The 19,959-nt window shown below is 42.9% G+C and overlaps 1 protein-coding gene across 1 annotated transcript in view; it reads left to right on the top strand.

Annotated features, from left to right (window-relative positions):
* LOC310870922 (solute carrier family 22 member 23-like) overlaps positions 1-19,959 on the top strand; it is a 55,646-nt gene that overhangs the window by 9,269 nt on the left and 26,418 nt on the right. The window contains exons 2-3 of the mRNA XM_083782297.1: positions 4,153-4,256; positions 4,665-4,819. Of these exons, the coding sequence (XP_083638423.1) occupies positions 4,153-4,256; positions 4,665-4,819 (259 nt within the window). The remainder of the gene's footprint in view (positions 1-4,152; positions 4,257-4,664; positions 4,820-19,959) is intronic.

Raw genomic sequence — 19,959 nt, 5'->3', positions numbered from 1 at the left:
CTACTACAGGACAGAATGCCGTAATAGAATGCCTGTAATGCACGCTATGCGATGCTTGCATCTCGTCTGCTCGGCTGCTCCACATTCATTCACTTGTTCACACTCCCTCTCTCACGGTATCTCTCTCATTTTCGCGAACATCGCCCACACCATACGTGTTCTCTCAACCTCGGGGATGCAGGAGGAAATCGTGTTAAAACTTACACTGTGGGAATTCAAAAGAGATGGATAAGCAAGGCGAGGGGGGGGGGGGGGGGTGCGGGGGGTCTGTTGCTAGGCAGTAACTCTGCAGCAGTCTCCCCTCTCACATTTCTTCCTCCGCGGTCTCTCCAACACATCTTTCACCTTAAAATATAATTTTCTCTGTCGTTCATATGCCTCGATCCATTTTTATTTTCTTTATTTCCCTCTGAATTGAACCCTTCCCACCTTAGTTTCTCTTTCTTTCTTCTAACTCCCCCCCCCACACCCCCACCCCCGCACTGTAGTTCAACGAGTGCAGTCGGGGACTCGGGGTGCAGCTGTAGTTGGGAGGAGGCGTCCCCATCATGGCTAATGACGCTCACTGGCGCAGAATGACCATTGATGTAGGACAACAGACCGCTTTTTTAGACAGACAGACACCCCCAGGGTTTTCACTGCTTGTCTCCCGGTCCCCCATCTGTGCCTTGGAACAGTGTGGAGGACACGATGCGCAAGTGCAGTCGCACGCACGCACGCACAGACTGTGTGAGAGAGAGAGAGAGAGACACACACACACACGCGCGCGCACACACAGTTCCAGGCAGCAGTAGAGCTTTTGTCCAGTGCTTTGTGCTTGTCAGCTTGCAAATTAAGAGGTGTCTGCCTGTTCTACCTACACAACAAGACTTTTCATTCAATGCTTCGGAATAAGAGTTGGAATGGCGTTTAAGACAATTGCCTGCGACCGACCAGCAGGCAACGTTGTTGTTAATATAACTCAGAGTGCGCAAATGTAGTTATTTAATTGCATACATTCAGACATGTCTCAATGAAAACCATTTATTGGAATGAATTTAAGGTAGGGAACGGAAAGTGATGTTTTTTGGTTAAAATAAAATATCTTTGGTTAAAGGGTTAAATCACTATATTCTGATAGTAATCATTGCTATAGAGTGTTAGTTCAGTAACAGGGGTCTCCCTGTCTCTATCTCCAGCTCTTTACAATTGCAGCCAATCAGGAGAGAGTCGAGTAGGGCCATTTATCACAGTTCCACTTGTTTAATCTGTATCCTGACTGTGTTCTCCATCCTGATTGGATCAAATCTGCATCCCGACCTGAAAATGCATTTTCTGTTTTAATTAAAAGCTTGAGAGACATGGAGACTCCTGTTACTGAACAATCAACTCTTAATAGCAATGAGTTTTTTTTTAACACTTATTTAAAAAAAAGAAAAGTACTTAGTACTTACCCGCCACCTTTAAACAATTAGTAATTACAATGCAATGGCATTGTATGACAGTGTGGCTCTGGTCCCATGATGCTGCAGAACATGTCTGAGATCACCCTCCGCCCCAAGGCAGGGCCTAAAGGCGTTCTCTTTATTTAACCAGGCAAAACAAATTAAGAACACATTAAAATGTTCATTATTGTGGCCAGGGAGAGAGGGACTAAAAGAAATGACTCAAGATACAGTAACACAGTTATTACATGGACATGATAATGGATATATAAATGAGCCGAACCGCTCGTTATGGTACGTAAAGAGGAGGCTGGAGAGTTGAAAGGAGATTGATCGCTGATGAGCTGTCATTTATTGTACTGTAGCAGCGAGAGATGTTGGACATTATAAGAATGAATGTCGGTCTGCTTAAATAGACCACATAGATTGGACAATTTAAAGATTGCTGCAATTTGTGTAATTGGAGGTTGTATGAGAGTGAGACACAAAATTAATAAATGTACTATTATGAATTAGAAGAACACGGATACATTACAGTGTGTATACCATTTTTATATTGCCTTTTTCAACATGGGTGGCCATAGTGGAAATCAACCTCCATGTTATTCGTATACAGTATGCTGTTATTAACTGCTTAACAGCTTTCATTCTACGTTGTAACATTTAAGGTGTGTTCTTTTGGATGACTTGTACATAGTCTTACACCTTGCCCAGCTCTTTGGCACAAATGCCCATTTTTGTTGGTCACTGTCCAACATTATGCAACATAGTAAATTTCCTGCCACAGATGTCCATTCTGCATCAAAGTGTGATCAGCCGTGACGCACCATTAGTCACGTGTTTGTTATTCGGAGTTCAGACACAAAGGTTCAGTCTTCATAAATGATACTAGCACACTCAGTGGATTTTGATTCGGTGATATGCTGGGCGAGCGTCTTTACATTAAAGTGTTCCATGTTTTCCTCTCTTGGACTGCCATTGCACAACAGGTACTTGTTTGCCTCCCTGTCTTTGTCCACGGCTGACATCGATACCGAAGCCATGAATGAGTGGCATGCCTGGGTCATGTGACCCACGCATGGGCCATGTGATGGCTGGGTGGCTCTGGGTAATCCTGGACCGTACCATTCTGAGCAGGTCACTATGCTAAGAGGTTAGAAGAGGATAGAACCCCCCTCTCTCACTGAAACTATTAAACACGGTGACAGCCAAGAAGACTTTGTTTGTATCCCAAAGGGGATGATTTTCTCTAAATCTCTGCAATTGTTATTGACAATGAGAACGTAAACCTGAAACCTTAATGTGGAGTGTTGCTTGGGTTCTCTGACCGGCTGCCTGATGGCTTTATGCACCTGTTGCCACTCTGCCACACCCCAGCATTCCCATCCCTCTATGCCTAATGTCCCCCAACAGACAGCTGGAAGGCCTTTATCCCTCTCCCTCTGTCCCAACGCTATGGGACTACTACTAACTAGCCTTAATTTGACATGGCGGTATGGCAGTAGAAATGACGGTCACATAAATGGTTGACTAGTGGTATGTAGTATATGTTAACAAGGTCATTTTTCTAACTTCACTGGTTTTACCTCTAGGCTCTATGCTCATGTTTTAAATGTTTTAGTTTCCATTCCTTAGATGTTTCTAGTCTAGTCTTTCTTCTTCTTATGCATTTGCCTAGTAGCACTTTGAGATTCTGTAGAATGTAAAGTGCATTATAAATGTCATTTTTATGTTTAAATAGCTGTTTTTGTATAATGAGACTATAGCTGCAAACAACATTCTTCATGGATGTTTGCCTGATATGCCCTGTTACACGAACTGGTTCAATTCAATGGCCCAAACCACACTGAGAGGCACTGGGGCATTATTTTGACATTAGTTTATTACAATTATTCTGTGATCAAAGTCTACTGTTCAGCTCTTGAGCGACCCAGATTTACAGTGCTGCAGAAAAAATAATTAACAAGCTGAACACATACAAATTGCACACACACACACACACACACACACACACACACACACACACACACACACACACACACACACACACACACACACACACACACACACACACACACACACACACACACTCTCTCTCTCTCACTCACACTCACACTCACACTCACACTCACACACACACACACACACTCTGTATAATTTGCATGCTAGGAATCCCATTGCTGCTCGAGGGAAGTAAAGGCTTCCTTCAGTGAATAGTTGACTCATGACTTTGAAATGGAAAATACAGCTTTCGCAATATCTTGGAGTCAGCACAATACAGTGAAAATAACAGTGATTTGATCACTTTTGCCCAGCACTTTGAGTTAAATAAAGAACTGAAGGCACGTATTGCATTATCCACAAAAAAACACACACCCCATTGCTCTCTCAAAATTAAAACAAATGTTTTGGCTCATAGAATAGGTTTTTAGTTAATTTTTAGTTAATTTCGATGTGTGCATGCATATAAAATGCATGCAATGACATCTGCTGCTAAGAGAGATGTCCTTATTCAAGCACCGTATGGATTTGATGGTTAACCTGCTATCTCACAGATTTTTGTTTCTTTCAATATTCTTATGGATATATAACTGCAAATCATCGGAGATTGTACAGCAAGAAAAGCATTTCACCCTCTCTTTTACCCCTGTAAACCTATGTGACAAACTGACAATGAACTTGAAATTGACGTTTCATCACCAAGGTGTTTGTTTACTTCTCTCAACAGTGGAGTCTGGTGTGTGACTCGGCATGGAAGGTCCACATCGCAAAGTTCTCCCTCTTGGTGGGATCCATCTTCGGATACCTGGTGTTTGGCGTTCTTGCCGACTGGTAAGATACTGACTGCATACAGAGGTCTTCATTGCTGCTGTCTGATAGGCAGTTTTCAAATACCTTTACCACTACATCTCAAGAGGCAAATGTTGTACTCTTACTCCACTACAATTCTATGAAAACTAGTTATCAGTTGGTTGAGTATTTTTACAAAACACACTAAACACAAGTTCATCCCTATTCATATTTCGGCCATTTGAAAATTGCATGATCACAATGTGTCGCAAGCTTGTAGATCTGCTATTTTCAAAACACATTTGAAAACTTGTGAAATGGGACCTTCTGCATAATGAGTACAGTACTTTCTGCTACAAGTACATTTTGAATTGACGTTTTTCCACCGCTACGTACTTGAAATGCATTGAACTTGAAACGTCCCCTTTCCAACGTTCTCTTGTCCAATAGGTTTGGCCGCCATCCGGTGCTGATCATCTCTGTGCTCTTCATGTTGGTGTTCGGTCTGACCGTGGCCTTCTCCGTCAACGTTCCCATGTTCAGCACCCTGAGGTTCTTCGAGGGCTTCTGCTTGGCAGGGATCAACCTATCCCTCTTCATTCTCAGTAAGTAATAAGTAAGTGATAACATACATGCAGGATATATTTTTTACGTAATGTATACTATATAATTGTCGTTTACACCGTGGGGTTGTTCATTAAACCCATTAAAACCGGGGAAAGCATCTGTAACTTTAGATGCTATAGCGTTGGCTATTCAAAAATAGCAGATGTACAAGCTCACATCGTGTCACTTCATGGCGCACTGCAAAGCTTGTACACATGTTGTGTATCTGCTATATTGGAATTTTTGGGGGTTTTGAGAGCTACTCATTTAGAAGGCATCCAATGGTCATAATGGGTACTTAAAATACTATTAATATTAATATTAATGTGTCACAGAAGGATGAGTTCCATGCCCTTCGGGTCTAACTTGGACATCTTGTTTTGAGAGTTGTTTGTCTCTGGTGTGGGTCTATGTGTCACCCGCAGGTCAGGCAGCTGCTTCAATGTATGTTCTAACCAGAGAGAGAGAGAGAATGACAAAGGTCATTTCTGCTTCATAGCAATACAGGACCTGCAGGTCTATTACATGGACCACTGACGGAGTCCTTTAATGCCTTTAGGGAAAATTAACCTTTGCTGCTTTGTTTTGGTCTGGGCTCTACTTCTAGGAAATGGCAGCCAGCTTACTGTATCGCCGTTACTCAGCAAATTAAAAGTAGTGAGGTGGAAGGAAAGAAAGTTATCCTTAGTTTACCCTCAATGCCCTCAACCACTTGGTAAGTGTTATTTCAACTCGGATGGTGTAAACATGGCCTCTTGTGAACCGTAACTCATAAATATGCACACGCAGGGTTTTATATTACAATGTATATCTTGATTGTTAGTTCAGTTTAATCTTGATTAAAGAGCTACTTGTTACATTTTCTTGTTAAAATATAATGGATGTTTTGGATTTTAATGCACTTTACATAGCACAGAATCTCAAAGTGCTACTAGGCAAATGCATAAATAGAAGAAACATCACACGACTAAAAACATCTAAGGAATGGAAACAAAACATTTAAAACATGAGGGCAAAGAGCCTAGAGGTAAAACCAGTGTGAAGTTGGAAACATGGCTTGTTAAAAAGGCTTAAACAAACATGTTGTATTAACTATATTCTAATAGTAATCATTGCTGTGTGTTTGTTCAATAACAGAGGATCCCAGTCTCTCTCTCTCTCTCTCTCTCTCTCTGTCTCTGTCTCTGTCTCTGTCTCTGTCTCTGTCTCTGTCTCTGTCTCTGTCTCTGTCTCTGTCTCTGTCTCTGTCTCTGTCTCTGTCTCTCTCTCTCTCTCTCTCTCTCTCTCTCTCTCTCTCTCTCGGGATACCACTTTTATCCAATCGGGAGAGAAATGAGAAGTGATGACGCCAAGTAAAGAGCAGACACATTTCTAACTGGAACACTATCCAACAGAAGCTGATTTAGTTGGTACTCTCTCCTGATTGGATGAAATTGGCAACCCACCTGAAAATGTATTTCCTGTTTTTATTAACGAGCTGGAGAGAGACCAGTTATTGAACCAAACACTAGTCTACAGCAATGACTATTATGTGAATATAGAGCTAGTATGCTGTGCTACTCACAACAGTGTAACTCCTACCATATCTGCTCTTAAATACTCTTGCAAAACATTTTATTTGAGTGGACCAGCTAAAATACTTATCATTTTTGGATTGGCCGTTACTCCTGGTCCATATCTTGGCAAAGGAAGAGAAGAGAGGAGAGATGAGGAGTAGAGTTGCTGCTTCACTGCAGCCTCACACGTCACTGCTGTTTACTGTTGCTATTCTGCACATGTATATTGCCCATGGAGATGATTGCAACCTTCTCTCTGTACAGTAAAGGCTTGAGGACTGATCATCTGTCCTCCTGTTAAATTGATCTACTTGAGAGAAAGAGAGCGGGTGGGAGAAAGAGGGAGGGAGACACACAGAAAGAGAAGGGGGATTTGTGATAGAGTGCTTATAATTGGCCTTGCCGTTGATGTGGAGTTTGGTCGCTCGATGGAGCCTTAAAAGCCTCTTTGGCGGCAGTTATGTAGAGCAGAGGGACGTGACAGAAGTGGAGGGAATATGTGCGAGTTGGAGGGAGGGGAGGAAACAAGGGCAAGATGACGAACGAGGGAGACCTCCGTGTCCTTGTCATTATAATTTATTTATTTCCCATCATATACCTCAAAAAAGCTTCAGCGCACTCCCAAAATAGAAGTACTGTCTGGTCCCGTCCTGAGGCAAGGGCAGAGAGGCAGCCCGACTGACTGAGAGGGGGGCTTTCCTGGGGTTGAGGAGACTGCATGGTTAATTGAGCCTTGACAGTTTGTCTTCATTGAGTTAAAAGAGAAGCTTGAACTTGAAGACAGTAGCCTGTAGTAGTCTTTCCTCATCAAGCGATAGTTTAATTACTGAATTAAAGTTCGTACATTTTGAAGTACAGTTTGTATATTGTTCCATACATAATTGTAATTGCCTAAATCATACATCTTGGCCACTGCTGCTTGTATTTATTTAATTTGAACCACTGTCATGACTCATGAAGGGTAATTCTGCATTTCTACTACGGTATATTTGGATTGAGAGGGTGAACAAAGAGACAGGAGGGGTGAGAGAGAGAGAGAGAGAGGGGGGGGGGGGGATGACGTGCACAAAAGAGCCTTGGGTCGGATTGGAACCCATGCCGGCTGCAGGAAGGACTATAGCCGTATTTACGTGGTATGGCTGCTCTCTTAGAAGGTGAGCCACCCTCAGGGGAGTACTTTTGATAACGGAAACGACAGTGCAGCAAGAAATGTATATAGGAACAGAGGGCCCAATCTCAACATCATTTCCATTTTATTATCATTAGTAGTATTATATAATTGTACACATTCAGCGACGTAGAGTCTGTGGGGGCCACGGGGCCATGGCCCCCATGAAGAATCCTAGGGCCCCTTTCGGCCCCCATGAAGATTTTCGTGGACATTTTACATTTACATTACATATTTTCTGGGAATTCCGAACATTTTGGACCTCTCCGCCGGCAATCTGAGAATCCCATCGTCAAATATTCGGGAAAACAGCGCCTCCCCTGTTGTTCCTCAGGCAACGGTCTGTCTTGAGAGACACCGGCCGTCCAAGAGGTGTTAAAAAGTGCTAATCGGGTTTCTTTTGTAGTTGTTCTTGAGGCGTGACATAAAGGGCGCGTTCGGAAATACCACACCGGAGCACACTCGCCTATTAGTTTGCATTGCACAGTGGGCTCAGTGCGCTATTTCCGAACGCGCCCATTAACACTGATCAAGAATTCACCAAAGAGACCTATTAAACCACAGACTAGTGAGACTACACACTGACTCGAGAAAAGACCCATATCGTCCAAAATAGGCTGATCAGTCGCTGTCTGTGTATAGGCTAATTCATTGGTAAAAGTATGCTAAAGAACTCATTTTTAGACCATTTGGGAAATAAATAAATAAATAAATCCGCGGCGCAATTCTGTAGCCTACCCATTACCCAAAGGTAAAACGCACCCGCCGCCTATGATCTATCTCTCGCTCTCTCGCTCTCTCCGTATCTCTCTATATCTCCCTCTCTCTCTCTCTCATAATAATAATAATATAGTCCTGAAAGTCCTCACCTTGGCTTGGACATTGGCCTATAGAAGCTGCTTTAAAAGTACCAGCGAAAACAACTTATTTTTTTCCGCGCTGCGGCGGGGGGGGGGGGGGGGGGGGCTGCGGGGAGGCGGGGCTGCGGGGGGGGGGACGACGGGCCCCCTTGAGGATTGATCAAACTCTTCGGCTCTGTACACATTCATGTCACATTCTTATTTTACTTTTTCACTACACCATCTCAGAAGTACTACTACTACTACTTTAGTACTTTGTATGATCAACACTTTCATTGCTCCGTCTCTCGTTCTCTCTCTCTCTCTCTCCCTCCCCCATGTCGCCGTTCTTTGTACTCTCCATCCCAGTGATTGCAGAGTAAATAGGGTTTATAGGGAGTGTCTCTCTGAATCTCTGAGCCAGCCAACTCCTCAGGTAACAGTCATAAGAACAGTCAGCCATAGGCATGCAGGGAAGCTCTGTGTTTTTACTTTGGTTGTTGTCAAGCAACGTGCACCAAACACAAATATCTTCAAACCACTTCTTCAGTTAAGTGCTAATTTATCAAACGGGGAAGATTATATAGCGTTGCTAGCTGGCTGGGTTCTAAGGATAGCTATGCTGGTCTGTCTGCCCAACACTTACTTTACTCCTAAATAAGATCTCTTCAAAAGTACGCCCAACACTTTACTGCTACTGTAAATACGATATATCTTCAAAAGCGCTTTCTGGATTGCCTGTATGGAGTTTGCTGTGCACCTTCATACTTCCAGGAAGATTAACCTTAGTGATTTTGGTGACCCCCCCCCCCCATAGCATTTCCTCTCGGTTCTTCCTTGGGTTTCCTCTGAAAGAACACATTGACACAAGATATCTGGAAATGTAGGGCAGATTGCCATGAAATCTGCTGAGTAATGATCACCTGAGGTCTCATCATGACCTTTCCTCTAGTGCCACCTTCAGGCTACAATGTCATCTTTTCACAGAAGACACATCATCATACCATAATAGGCAGATTACATGATGAACCCTGCTGATTTTGGTGACCCCCCTCCCCCCCTGTTCCCTTTCCAATAGCGCCTCAGACCAGGTAGAACATGCTTGTGATGAGATTAGACAAGTAGGCCTATGGTAGCCTATACACACTATGAGAATATGAGTGGTCACCGCTTCCAAACCTTTCCAAAGCTTTTGGTACTTTACAGCACATTTATTATCTCTGCCAGTCCAGTGGGCCAAAGGCCGGAGTACAAACAAACACCCAGCGTCTTCACCCCCCCCCCCCCCCCACGCCCTGAGCAAGCATGTTTTCAGAGGTGGCAAGAAAAAACTCCTTTTTTGCTAAAACCGGCCAGCCGTGACCGTGTCAGGGAGAAAGCAGGAGAGAGACGAAAGAGATGTCAGTCGTTCTTCGATTTTTCAAAAATAGCAGACCTACAAGCTCATAGCGCGCCACCGAGTGGCGCGCTACGAGCTTGTAGATCTGCTATTTTTCAATAGCTAAATCATAACATAATGCTAACACATGGGTTATTGTAACTAGGGTTGTCCCGATCTGATCGCGTGATCAGAAATCGGGGCTCAATCACGGCATTTTCAAATGATCGGAATCTGATTGTGAGCAAATAAACGTGATTGGGACATCCCTAGTGTCAATATTATATCCATATTAGATTAGACATTATAATTGTAATTTTGGATAGTCTACTATGGTGATACAAAATATAAATATAGGATAGGGGGAAAAATGGTATCGGCAAATACAAAAAATCTAATTGGAATTAGATCACATCCCTAATTGTAACAATAGTTATTAATAGTAACTGTAACAATAACAATAATTCAATAGGCCCCAGAGCTGCAAATTGTCTCAAATGGGAGCCAATGTCAAACTGGGGGTTGAAAGGTTTGACATCGTCACTGTGTTGTGGTATGTTAAGCACCATCGAATAGAGTAGAGTAGAGTTCAACTTACATATAGGTTCAACATGTTGGCTGTACTTCCTCCCTTACTGCAGTGTGTTGTGTCTACCGGGTCACATGATGTTTTCCCCTCAGCTGTTCTCTATTGACTAAACGCCACCAGTGCTGGTGCTTATAAAAGGTTAGCGATATATCATTCAATAACACACACACTGACACTATTTATAAAGGCACAACCATAATTTGAATGCAGATACAGTTAGTATTTATTGCATAGATAGACCCTGATGAAGGCCCCTGAGCCAAAACGCATTGGGTCACCTACGTTTTTAACTTTGCCAAGCCGTGACCTAATAAAGGCTTTTTAACTCATCTGAAAGGAGTGCCTTGGATTCTTCTTGAGTTCACCGGATTCTCTCTCTCGGATATAAGCCTACTACAAAGGGAAGGAACGTAAATGTTTTGACCTGCCTGTTTTGGAAACGATTTGGAAAGATCCATTGCATTCCATTTAATAATGGAACAATAGACTTACAATTATTGTTTATATCATTGTAGATTAGTGGTATCTGTTAGTTACTTGACCACAAACATACATCTCTTAGACGGTTGCATTCCTAAAGCCATTGTGTATTGCCAATAATCCAGTTTAACTCCTAACATAGTCACTGTCAGCCATTGAGCAATCCCGTTTTAACCACAAGTTATGTTGTGGTGTCTTTCATTGCCTCTGCCTGCAATGGAGAGTTGGGTGAAAACCATGACTTCTTTAGCTCCGCTTGTACTGGTCAGTGACCATATTCACAGCACAGTGGCCATTTTTCTCTTACGTCATACTCGCCCAGTTGAGTATCCATATGGAGGTTTAGGGGTCGTTACAATTACACAAATGTTTAATCCTTCGTTGGATATAATTAACAAGGAGACACTCACAAACCCCCCACCCCCCACTAATCCCCACAGGCTGTGCACTGGGAAATGCACGCATGCAGAGTTGTAAAGCTGCTGGTAAGCGCCGTTCGTAATGGAATAGTTTGCACACTGCCACCGTCCATTCCGCTGCGATGGCCTGTCGGCTTTCGGGTCCACCGTGGTTGGCGGCCAAGTCTGATGTGGGGTGACACCTAATACGGTTCAGCCCCAGACACTAAATAGCGCCGTCCAGAGAGAGAGAGAGAGAGAGGGGGAATAAAAGCAGAATGGGGGGTGATTGGTGGAGAGTGAAGGGAACAGTGGGGGAGAACAACGGTTCAGGAAACGGCACCGGGATAAAAGAGAAACGTATTAATGAGAGACTTGAGTGTGAGAGATCTTTTGTCTGCATTAACCATTCTCGCATTAATGATTCCGGCTGCCTGTCCGTCTCGATGGTGCTACACTGTGGCGCAGCACGAGGAAAAATCGCACCGCCTCGGTCTCGACGTGAAAGGGTGAAAGTGCTGCCGCATGGTAACACTAAGCCCTTTCATGTGAAATGGTCCGGACCGATACATCTCTCTGTGGCATTGATCTATGTCGGCTATTAAATATTACAGGGTGGGGGAAAGCAAAGCATACAGTATAGCAGCGAAGAGTCATCCGATGCAGTGCTGCTATTTATACCCCAGTGTCCCATCTAGTGAGTGTGTGTTAGCATTTTTAGCATTGTAGCAGTGCTTTACTGCTCAGGGTCACTCATACTGCTGCCTGCTAGTACTCGCTCTCTACTGTAAATGTAACAGAAGCACAAGCAGGTGCACCCACACACTCACACTCACACACACACACACACACACACACACACACACACACACACACACACACACAGTCACTCACCCACGTGAACACACAGCTTGATGTCGAGCTGTGAGTCACGCAAAGCTGGCTGTGTTTGACTGTTTGTGTGAGGTCATTGTGTTCAGAGTGAGACAGACTGTTTGTGTGAGGTCATTGTGTTCAGAGTGAGACAGACTGTTTGTGTGAGGTCATTGTGTTCAGAGTGAGACAGACTGTTTGTGTGAGGTCATTGTGTTCAGAGTGAGACAGACTGTTTGTGTGAGGTCATTGTGTTCAGAGTGAGACAGACTGTTTGTGTGACGTCATTGTGTTCAGAGTGAGACAGACTGTTTGTGTGAGGTCATTGTGTTCAGAGTGAGACAGGGTGACTGTTTGTGTGAGGTCATTGTGTTCAGAGTGAGACAGGGTGACTGTTTGTGTGAGGTCATTGTGTTCAGAGTGAGACAGACTGTTTGTGTGAGGTCATTGTGTTCAGAGTGAGACAGACTGTTTGTGTGAGGTCATTGTGTTCAGAGTGAGACAGGGTGAATGTTTGTGTGAGGTCATTGTGTTCAGAGTGAGACAGGGTGACTGTTTGTGTGAGGTCATTGTGTTCAGAGTGAGACAGGGTGACTGTTTGTGTGAGGTCATTGTGTTCAGAGTGAGACAGACTGTTTGTGTGAGGTCATTGTGTTCAGAGTGAGACAGGGTGACTGTTTGTGTGAGGTCATTGTGTTCAGAGTGAGACAGACTGTTTGTGTGAGGTCATTGTGTTCAGAGTGAGACAGACTGTTTGTGTGAGGTCATTGTGTTCAGAGTGAGACAGACTGTTTGTGTGAGGTCATTGTGTTCAGAGTGAGACAGGGTGGCTGTGTTTGACTGTTTGTGTGAGTGAGGTCATTGTGTTCAGAGTGAGACAGGGTGGCTGTGTTTGACTGTTTGTGTGAGGTCATTGTGTTCAGAGTGAGACAGGGTGGTTGTGCTCTGACTGTTTGTGTGAGGTCATGAGGTCATTGTGTTCAGAGTGAGACAGGGTGGTTGTGCTCTTGGGCAGTGGTCAACAACAGCAGGCTGTTTGTTTACCTCTATGCTTTAATTGTACTGTTCTGCATGTTTCTAATCTACACCATACTGTCCAACAGAAACAAACTTTTCAGTATTAGCCGTATTGCTTCCAAGATAATCAGACTTCCTACACCCACACTTTCTTATATAAACAATACGGCTAACACTTTCAATATAAAATGACACTGATCATCCCCTGTATCGCTTTTTTAACCACATGCCATCTGGACAAAGATACAGAACCTTGCCATGGAAATAGGTCTGTCCCCTCAGCCATCGCGGCATTAAACAAACTGCCCCGCCGATCGGATGGTTCTGTATACAGTGGGGACCTCATGTATTTCTATTGTCTTGGAGTTTTGTGCTATGTGTTGTTTTGATGTGGGTGTTTGAACAGATCTGTGAAGACGAATATCCTTCGGGACAATAAAGATTATTATTATTAGCGCTAGCAGCAGGTGGAGCTACAAGAGGCTGCTCATTTTAGATACAAATAATTGATTTGTTTTATTATTTTTTTCCAGAGTAGTCTATTGATGACAAATATCGATGTCATGTGAGTGACAGCAGCCCTCATGGTGATCACATGACATTTGTGGAAATGTTCATGTTCAAATATTTCACATTGAAAGCTTCTAACTTTTGATCAGATCGCCTAACTAAAAATGTAATGTTGCCCAGTATTGTAAATATACATTGTTGGACATTTATTTGATTGACTTTCCATGTAATTAATCTCAACGGCTTCTCAAGTCACTTTTAGTTGCATACGTACACCATGTATTATCCACTATATTCAAAAGGATAAAACTGTCGTTGGTCATAGCCACAGTTAATTATACAACTTTCAACATCAACTTTATTATCACATCACAAGTTTACTGACTGTAGGTGTAAAAGCGTGGGTGAAATTATTCCCTGTACAAGCTCCAACATTTTGCAGTTACAAAATGTAATCGTAGAGAAAGAAACTAAGGAGAGAGTCAGATGACATGAATTGATGTAGCCTCGCGTAGCCACACTGTTGCCTTCCTCAATGTCGCCTTCCACAATTTTGAGTCTGGAGCACGGACGCTCTGCAAATGATCAGAGGATAAAGCAGGTTGTCGCTGTGACTTCGTTAGGTGTGGGTTACTGGGTTCAGAGACTCTATTTAGCATTCAGAGGTTGTGGAATAGTTGGCTGGCTACGTGATACTAGATACGATATCAAATATACATAACGTGAGTGCTCAAAGGAAACAAAATGAGGCAGATTGCTACGCTCTTGTGCAAGTACGAGACATCATTTAGCCACAGATATCAAACATGTAAGTGTACAGTGATGGTGCCACTGCCAGTCCAACAGCAATGAAGTGTATTAGTCATTCATATTCATATTTTATACCTGTGAATACACAGTTACACTGTGTTCGTGCACTGTGACAGCACTCTTATCACACCTGTTAATTGCTTATTTCCCAGGCAGTCCAAGTGTTGAGAACCAGGGAAGTTTCTATTTATAGTATACCTTGTTTCTGGTACTCTTTTCGTAAACTATTACTATGCGTAATTACTTACTACAGCCTATATCTGTCCTGCGTTTGATTTCGGCTGCACTGACAACTGTATTTCCCCCACGGGGTCAATAAAGGTCTATCTATACACTGTAGTCATATACCGTGCATAAAGTGACGATGCCTGTGTGACGGCTTGTGTTGCCCAGACTTGGCGACGGGGCTTAGCACCCGTTCAACAGCTTTTTGGTTGACAGGATGACACTTGCTTGTTTCACTTGCCTATCACCATACAAGTGTAATTGAGCATACATACCGCAATCATCATACGTGTGCTGCGGCTGTGGCTGGTTGCATCATTACACATACAATTCTCTTTCTAAGAAGGTATATGAAATTAATACACATTGTTTTCTACATAATTTCCACAATTACACAGACTATTACTGGTTAATTCTAAAGGATATACCTGACCAAAGTCTATTTAATAACCGAAATCAAAAGCAGATTATTATCACAGTCTATTTACATTACCCAGTTTGTTTCTAGAGCCTGGAGTAGAAGACAATCCCAGCTCTTCAAGTAGGTACATGTGTCTCCTGTTACAGGCCTAATGGTGTATTTTATTTTATGGTATTTTATTTTATGTTGTATATTAGGTAATCTGCCTTGTAAGGATCTGGAGTGTATTAGTCAGTTTGGTATTCACTTGATCATTTTGCAAACTGTCATGTCGGTTTATTGTCATTGTTTATGTAAACTGTTGTTAAAGTGTCCTGTAAGTCCATATGGGCTGGGCTTCTTCGGAAGCATGACACTTAAATAAATAATCAATCAATCAATTAAAAAAAAAACTATTACAGGGGTATTGTTGCACTGAAGGATCAGATGGGGCCATAATTATAGTGTAATAATCAGTGTTAGTCACAGTAAAGATGTTAGTAATATGTGTATCATTATTCATTTGATACGTTTATTGAAATGTGGTGTGTGAAATGTGCAGTGCATAACATGTGAGCACAAGCACCTCACATGACCACGGCCTTTCAGCCACGCTCTCAAGAAGAAGTTAGTGTGATGTCACATCCAGGCAGGCTGTTTGTTGGTTCTACTAGCTTGTCTGTACCTGCCTCGAGAGGAAGACGTATAATCTTGTGTATGTGTCTAGTGTAGACTGTGCAGTGTGCACATGCGCATGTACGCGAGTGTGTGTGGCAGAGAGAGAGAGAGAGAGAGAGAGAAAATGTGTGCCTTGGGGCCTGGCACTAAACAGACTGAGCAGTGAGGTCAGGGGTATGCTTGGTGGTTGGGGTGGGGGGGGGGGGGGAGGGGTTTATAGAAACATGCTGTTTGTTGTAGTGTTTACTTTCATGTATCCCAAAGAGAACACATCAAAGAACGCATTACTAATCTCAACCTTTGACCCAGATTCTTACTGGCCCAGATGAGTCACTGGGTGCACTGCACACGTCACCCATTATGGCTATGATCACCCAGGAAGAAAACATACTGTAGTGGTGTTGGTGCACATATAATACAGCCATTAAGGATAAACTAACAACACTAAGGATTTTAAAGTCTTATATTCCAAGCTTCAAAATTCTGTGTGGCTAGCTAGCACCTGTAAATATATTATGTTGTTTTTAGGTCTAATTGTTTCAAGTTTTGTTGGTTGTTTATTTCGCTTATATAACTGGACACGGGAGAAGTACAGCAGTTTCACATCCACGTCTGCTCTGCCGTCCAAAAACATCTTCCAAAGGTTGTTTATTACTATATTTTGTTCTGTAAAGTCAGGATTTCTGATGATGACAATGCTAATAACTTCCTTTTGTCAGCTGTCAACCAACGGCCTGGTGAAGTGAAACCAATTTTTTCAGGTTCAGGTTCAGGTTTATTTGTCATTTGTATAGATACAGAGTATACATACAATGAAATTTATTTTGCTCAGAGCACTCTCAGTCTTACATACACAGGACATAAACAAACATCTATAGTGCAAGAAAAGACAAAAACAGGAAAAGAAAAGTGCAAGTGAAGTGAAGTGCAATACAGTTCAAGGTCAGCTGTTCAGCAGCCTGACTGCCTGGGGGTAAAAACTGTTACTGAGACGGGTGGTACGAGATTTGATGCTCTGGTAGCGTTTTTTGGAGGGGAGTAGTTTGAACAGGGTATTTGTGGGGTGGCTGGTGTCTTCCATGATGTTATGGGCTTTTTTCATACAGCGAGTGGTGTAGATGTTATGGAGATTGGGTAATTCTGTAGTGCCGATGATTTTAGCTGCTGTTTTAATGGTCCTCTGCAACCTCTTGCAATCCTGAGCGGTCGTGTTACCGTACCACACTGTGATACAGCTAGTTAAGACACTTTCAATTATACAGCGATAAAAGTTCACTAGTCCTTTTGTACTTAAGCCAATTTTTTTAAGGCGCCTCAGAAAGTACAGTCGCTGCTGCGCCTTCTTGAGGATGTACTCGTTGTTGAGTGACCATGTGAATGTGTCTGTGGCTCACTGTTTGCTCAAGAGCTTGTTCAGCGGCTTCACTACCAGTTTTGAAAATACTGTTATAAAATAACTTTGTTTAAGATATTAACTAGGGGAGTAATCTGCGAGCTCACAACAATTCTCATCAATTAGGATTCTTTAGGAACATATTAAATGCATCATGAATTCTCTTACTTCATCAAGTCTTTCACGTTTACTTCCTAGAATGTGCCATGTTTCATAATTCTAGCGTCACACTCATAACATATTCTGTTGATTCAGGTCTACTGTGGCTGAGCTTTAGCCAACAACTAAAGAGGAAGGTCAATAAAGGTTGGCATGTTCCGTTATTGGCTGACATGCTGGGAGTGTGGTCCGCGCTGATGCACATTTGAGATCAGGATTATGTTCGTTCGTTGAGAATAATTTTGGTCGAGAAAATAGCTTGAAAATCTTATTTTGACCTTTTTTAAGAATCAATTCCAACATCGACATTTGTACACCCCTCTGGGGCTAAATCCTCGGCTGAATCATACTAACGGCAATAAAAATGGTAGCCAAAACCTCCCTGCTTGGGACTCACTATTGATCACTCACTATTATTCTTGCATAATCATCAATCGTGTTCATGTTTAAAAATGACCGTACTGACTGCTTACAGAAATATAAATTGTAAGGTTCCAATGTTCAATGCAAAAAAAACAGAATTAAATCATTAATCACATTTATTTGTGCGACAAATAAATAAATAAATCAAATGAGTAATGGTGACCGTCCTAATCAAGGTTTGGATTGGGGGTCAGTTAGTTCCTGCAACTATACAGTACCAGCGTCATGTCCAGGCCAGGGGGTGTTCTTGTACACTACGGAAACAGCAGATGACCTATGGGCCACATGGCTCTGGAACCACAGCTTCCTAAGGCTACTTACTTACACAACACTGTACCTTCTATTGTGCTGACTCGACCGGCTTCAGTTGGAAATATGTGTTTTTGTCGACACGCCGCATGACACTTCAGCATAAATCAGGCTCTACACTGCATTGACTTTGTGTGCTCTCCGTGTCATAGTTTAACATGTACAAATATAGATGGTTGGAGCTGAGGGCACATACTGGGGCAGACTACAGACTACTGTACGTCTCTTATAGCATCACAGCTTAAGGCAGGTTCGCAATGAGACACGGCTTTTATGGTACACTGCTGCTCATGGATTATCCATCTCTCATCTGATCTGTCCTTAATGGGACGGTATGTGACCGTGTAATGTAGTCTTCTACGGTGCATCATACATGCTATATATATATATATATATACACCGTAGCTGAATTGCTGCGTATACATTAGGGCTAGGTGAGATCGATTGTAAAGAATCGAATTACATCATGATTACATTTAACCATAACTTTGGCAAGTAAATTTAGAAAAAAAAAAAACACTTTAAAATATAAAGAAATATCAAAAGCAGTAGGGCTTGAGTGGTTAGGAATTAAATTACATTGTATAAATTACGATTAAGTCAACAGTTCTAGGTAGGGTTGTCCCGATACGATCACGTCATCGGAAATCAGAGCCGGTCACGTCATCTCCAAATGATCGGAATCGGGAGCAAAATAATGTGATCGGGACATCCCTAGTATCAATATTATATCCATATCATGATATTAGACTGGATATTGTCTGTGATTTTGGATATTCTACTATTATGATAATAGCATAAGTGTTCTATAACGATATCGGTAAAAATCGGTATCGGCAGATACTCAAAATCAAGTGCTCGGAATCTGATTGGGAGCAAAAAAAACATGGACATCCCTATAGTTCTAGGTCATATCTCGTTCTCTAGCCATGTCCCTGCTTTCTTCCTTCCACGATCCATCTTTTAGTTTTTTAGCGATGCAGGCGGGCAGAGCCGTCTCTTTCAGACAGGCAGGCTTGGTTCTGCTGGCTCCGTGCACGTCATTCAGACAGGCTGGGTGCTGCCGGCTCCGTGCGCGCACGTCGTGCTGCAGCACTGTGCCATGCTGTGCCAGGAGAGAGAGGCCAGGCCAACTCGCTGATCCTCTCCTCCACTGTTCTCTCCTGGTAATGAGGTGCTTTCTCACAGTGCACCCCCCTCGCCTCCTTACCACAGGCATTCATCTCTCCACACAGAGAGACCAGGGCCGGGGGCATCAGACAGAGGAAATTGTGGGGGATCGTGTCTGTCTGTCTGTGTGTTTGTGTGTGTGTGTGTGTCTGTCTGTCTGTGTGTTTGTGTGCGCGTAGTACACGTTTCCCTTCATTTGTGTCAATGTCATGCTCCAGGTTTTTTGCTTCTGTGTACAATTATGTGACCGACAGATTACTTAGTTTGTTTGCCTATTTGCTCGTCCGTCTACTGGAGCAGTATTTTAGAGTGTGTTTGTGTGTGCATGTGCGCCTTTGATGGATATCAGTTGGTGTGTGTGTGTGTGTGTGCATGTGCGCCTTTGATGGATATCAGTTGGTGTGTGTGTGTGTGTGTGTGTGTGTGTGTGTGTGTGTGTGTGTGTGTGTGTGTGTGTGTGTGAGAGACTGACTTTGATGGATATCAGTTGGTCCGGCCCTGTGTGTGTGTGTGCCTTTGATGGATATCTGGCCCCACAAAACATTGTCTGGTACTGGACAGTGAAGATGAGCATTTCATTCCGTGACACGGTCTATGGCTCCCTGGGGGACTAGCGATGGAGGCGTCTCTTCTTCTCCACACAACTGCAGCCATGCTACACACAGACAGGGCTCCAGTGTTGCCTCGGGTACTAGAAAGATCTTTGTTGGGGGTTTAAAAAGAAAAGAAAGAAAGAAAAAAAAAAAGGCCAGAGAGGCATCCGA

Source organism: Protomyctophum parallelum (genome assembly GCF_964188405.1).
Source record: "Protomyctophum parallelum genome assembly, chromosome: 14".
In the NCBI taxonomy this organism is placed as follows: domain Eukaryota; kingdom Metazoa; phylum Chordata; class Actinopteri; order Myctophiformes; family Myctophidae; genus Protomyctophum; species Protomyctophum parallelum.
Note: the sequence above shows the minus strand (reverse complement) of the source record. Positions and strands in the feature narration are given on the sequence as shown.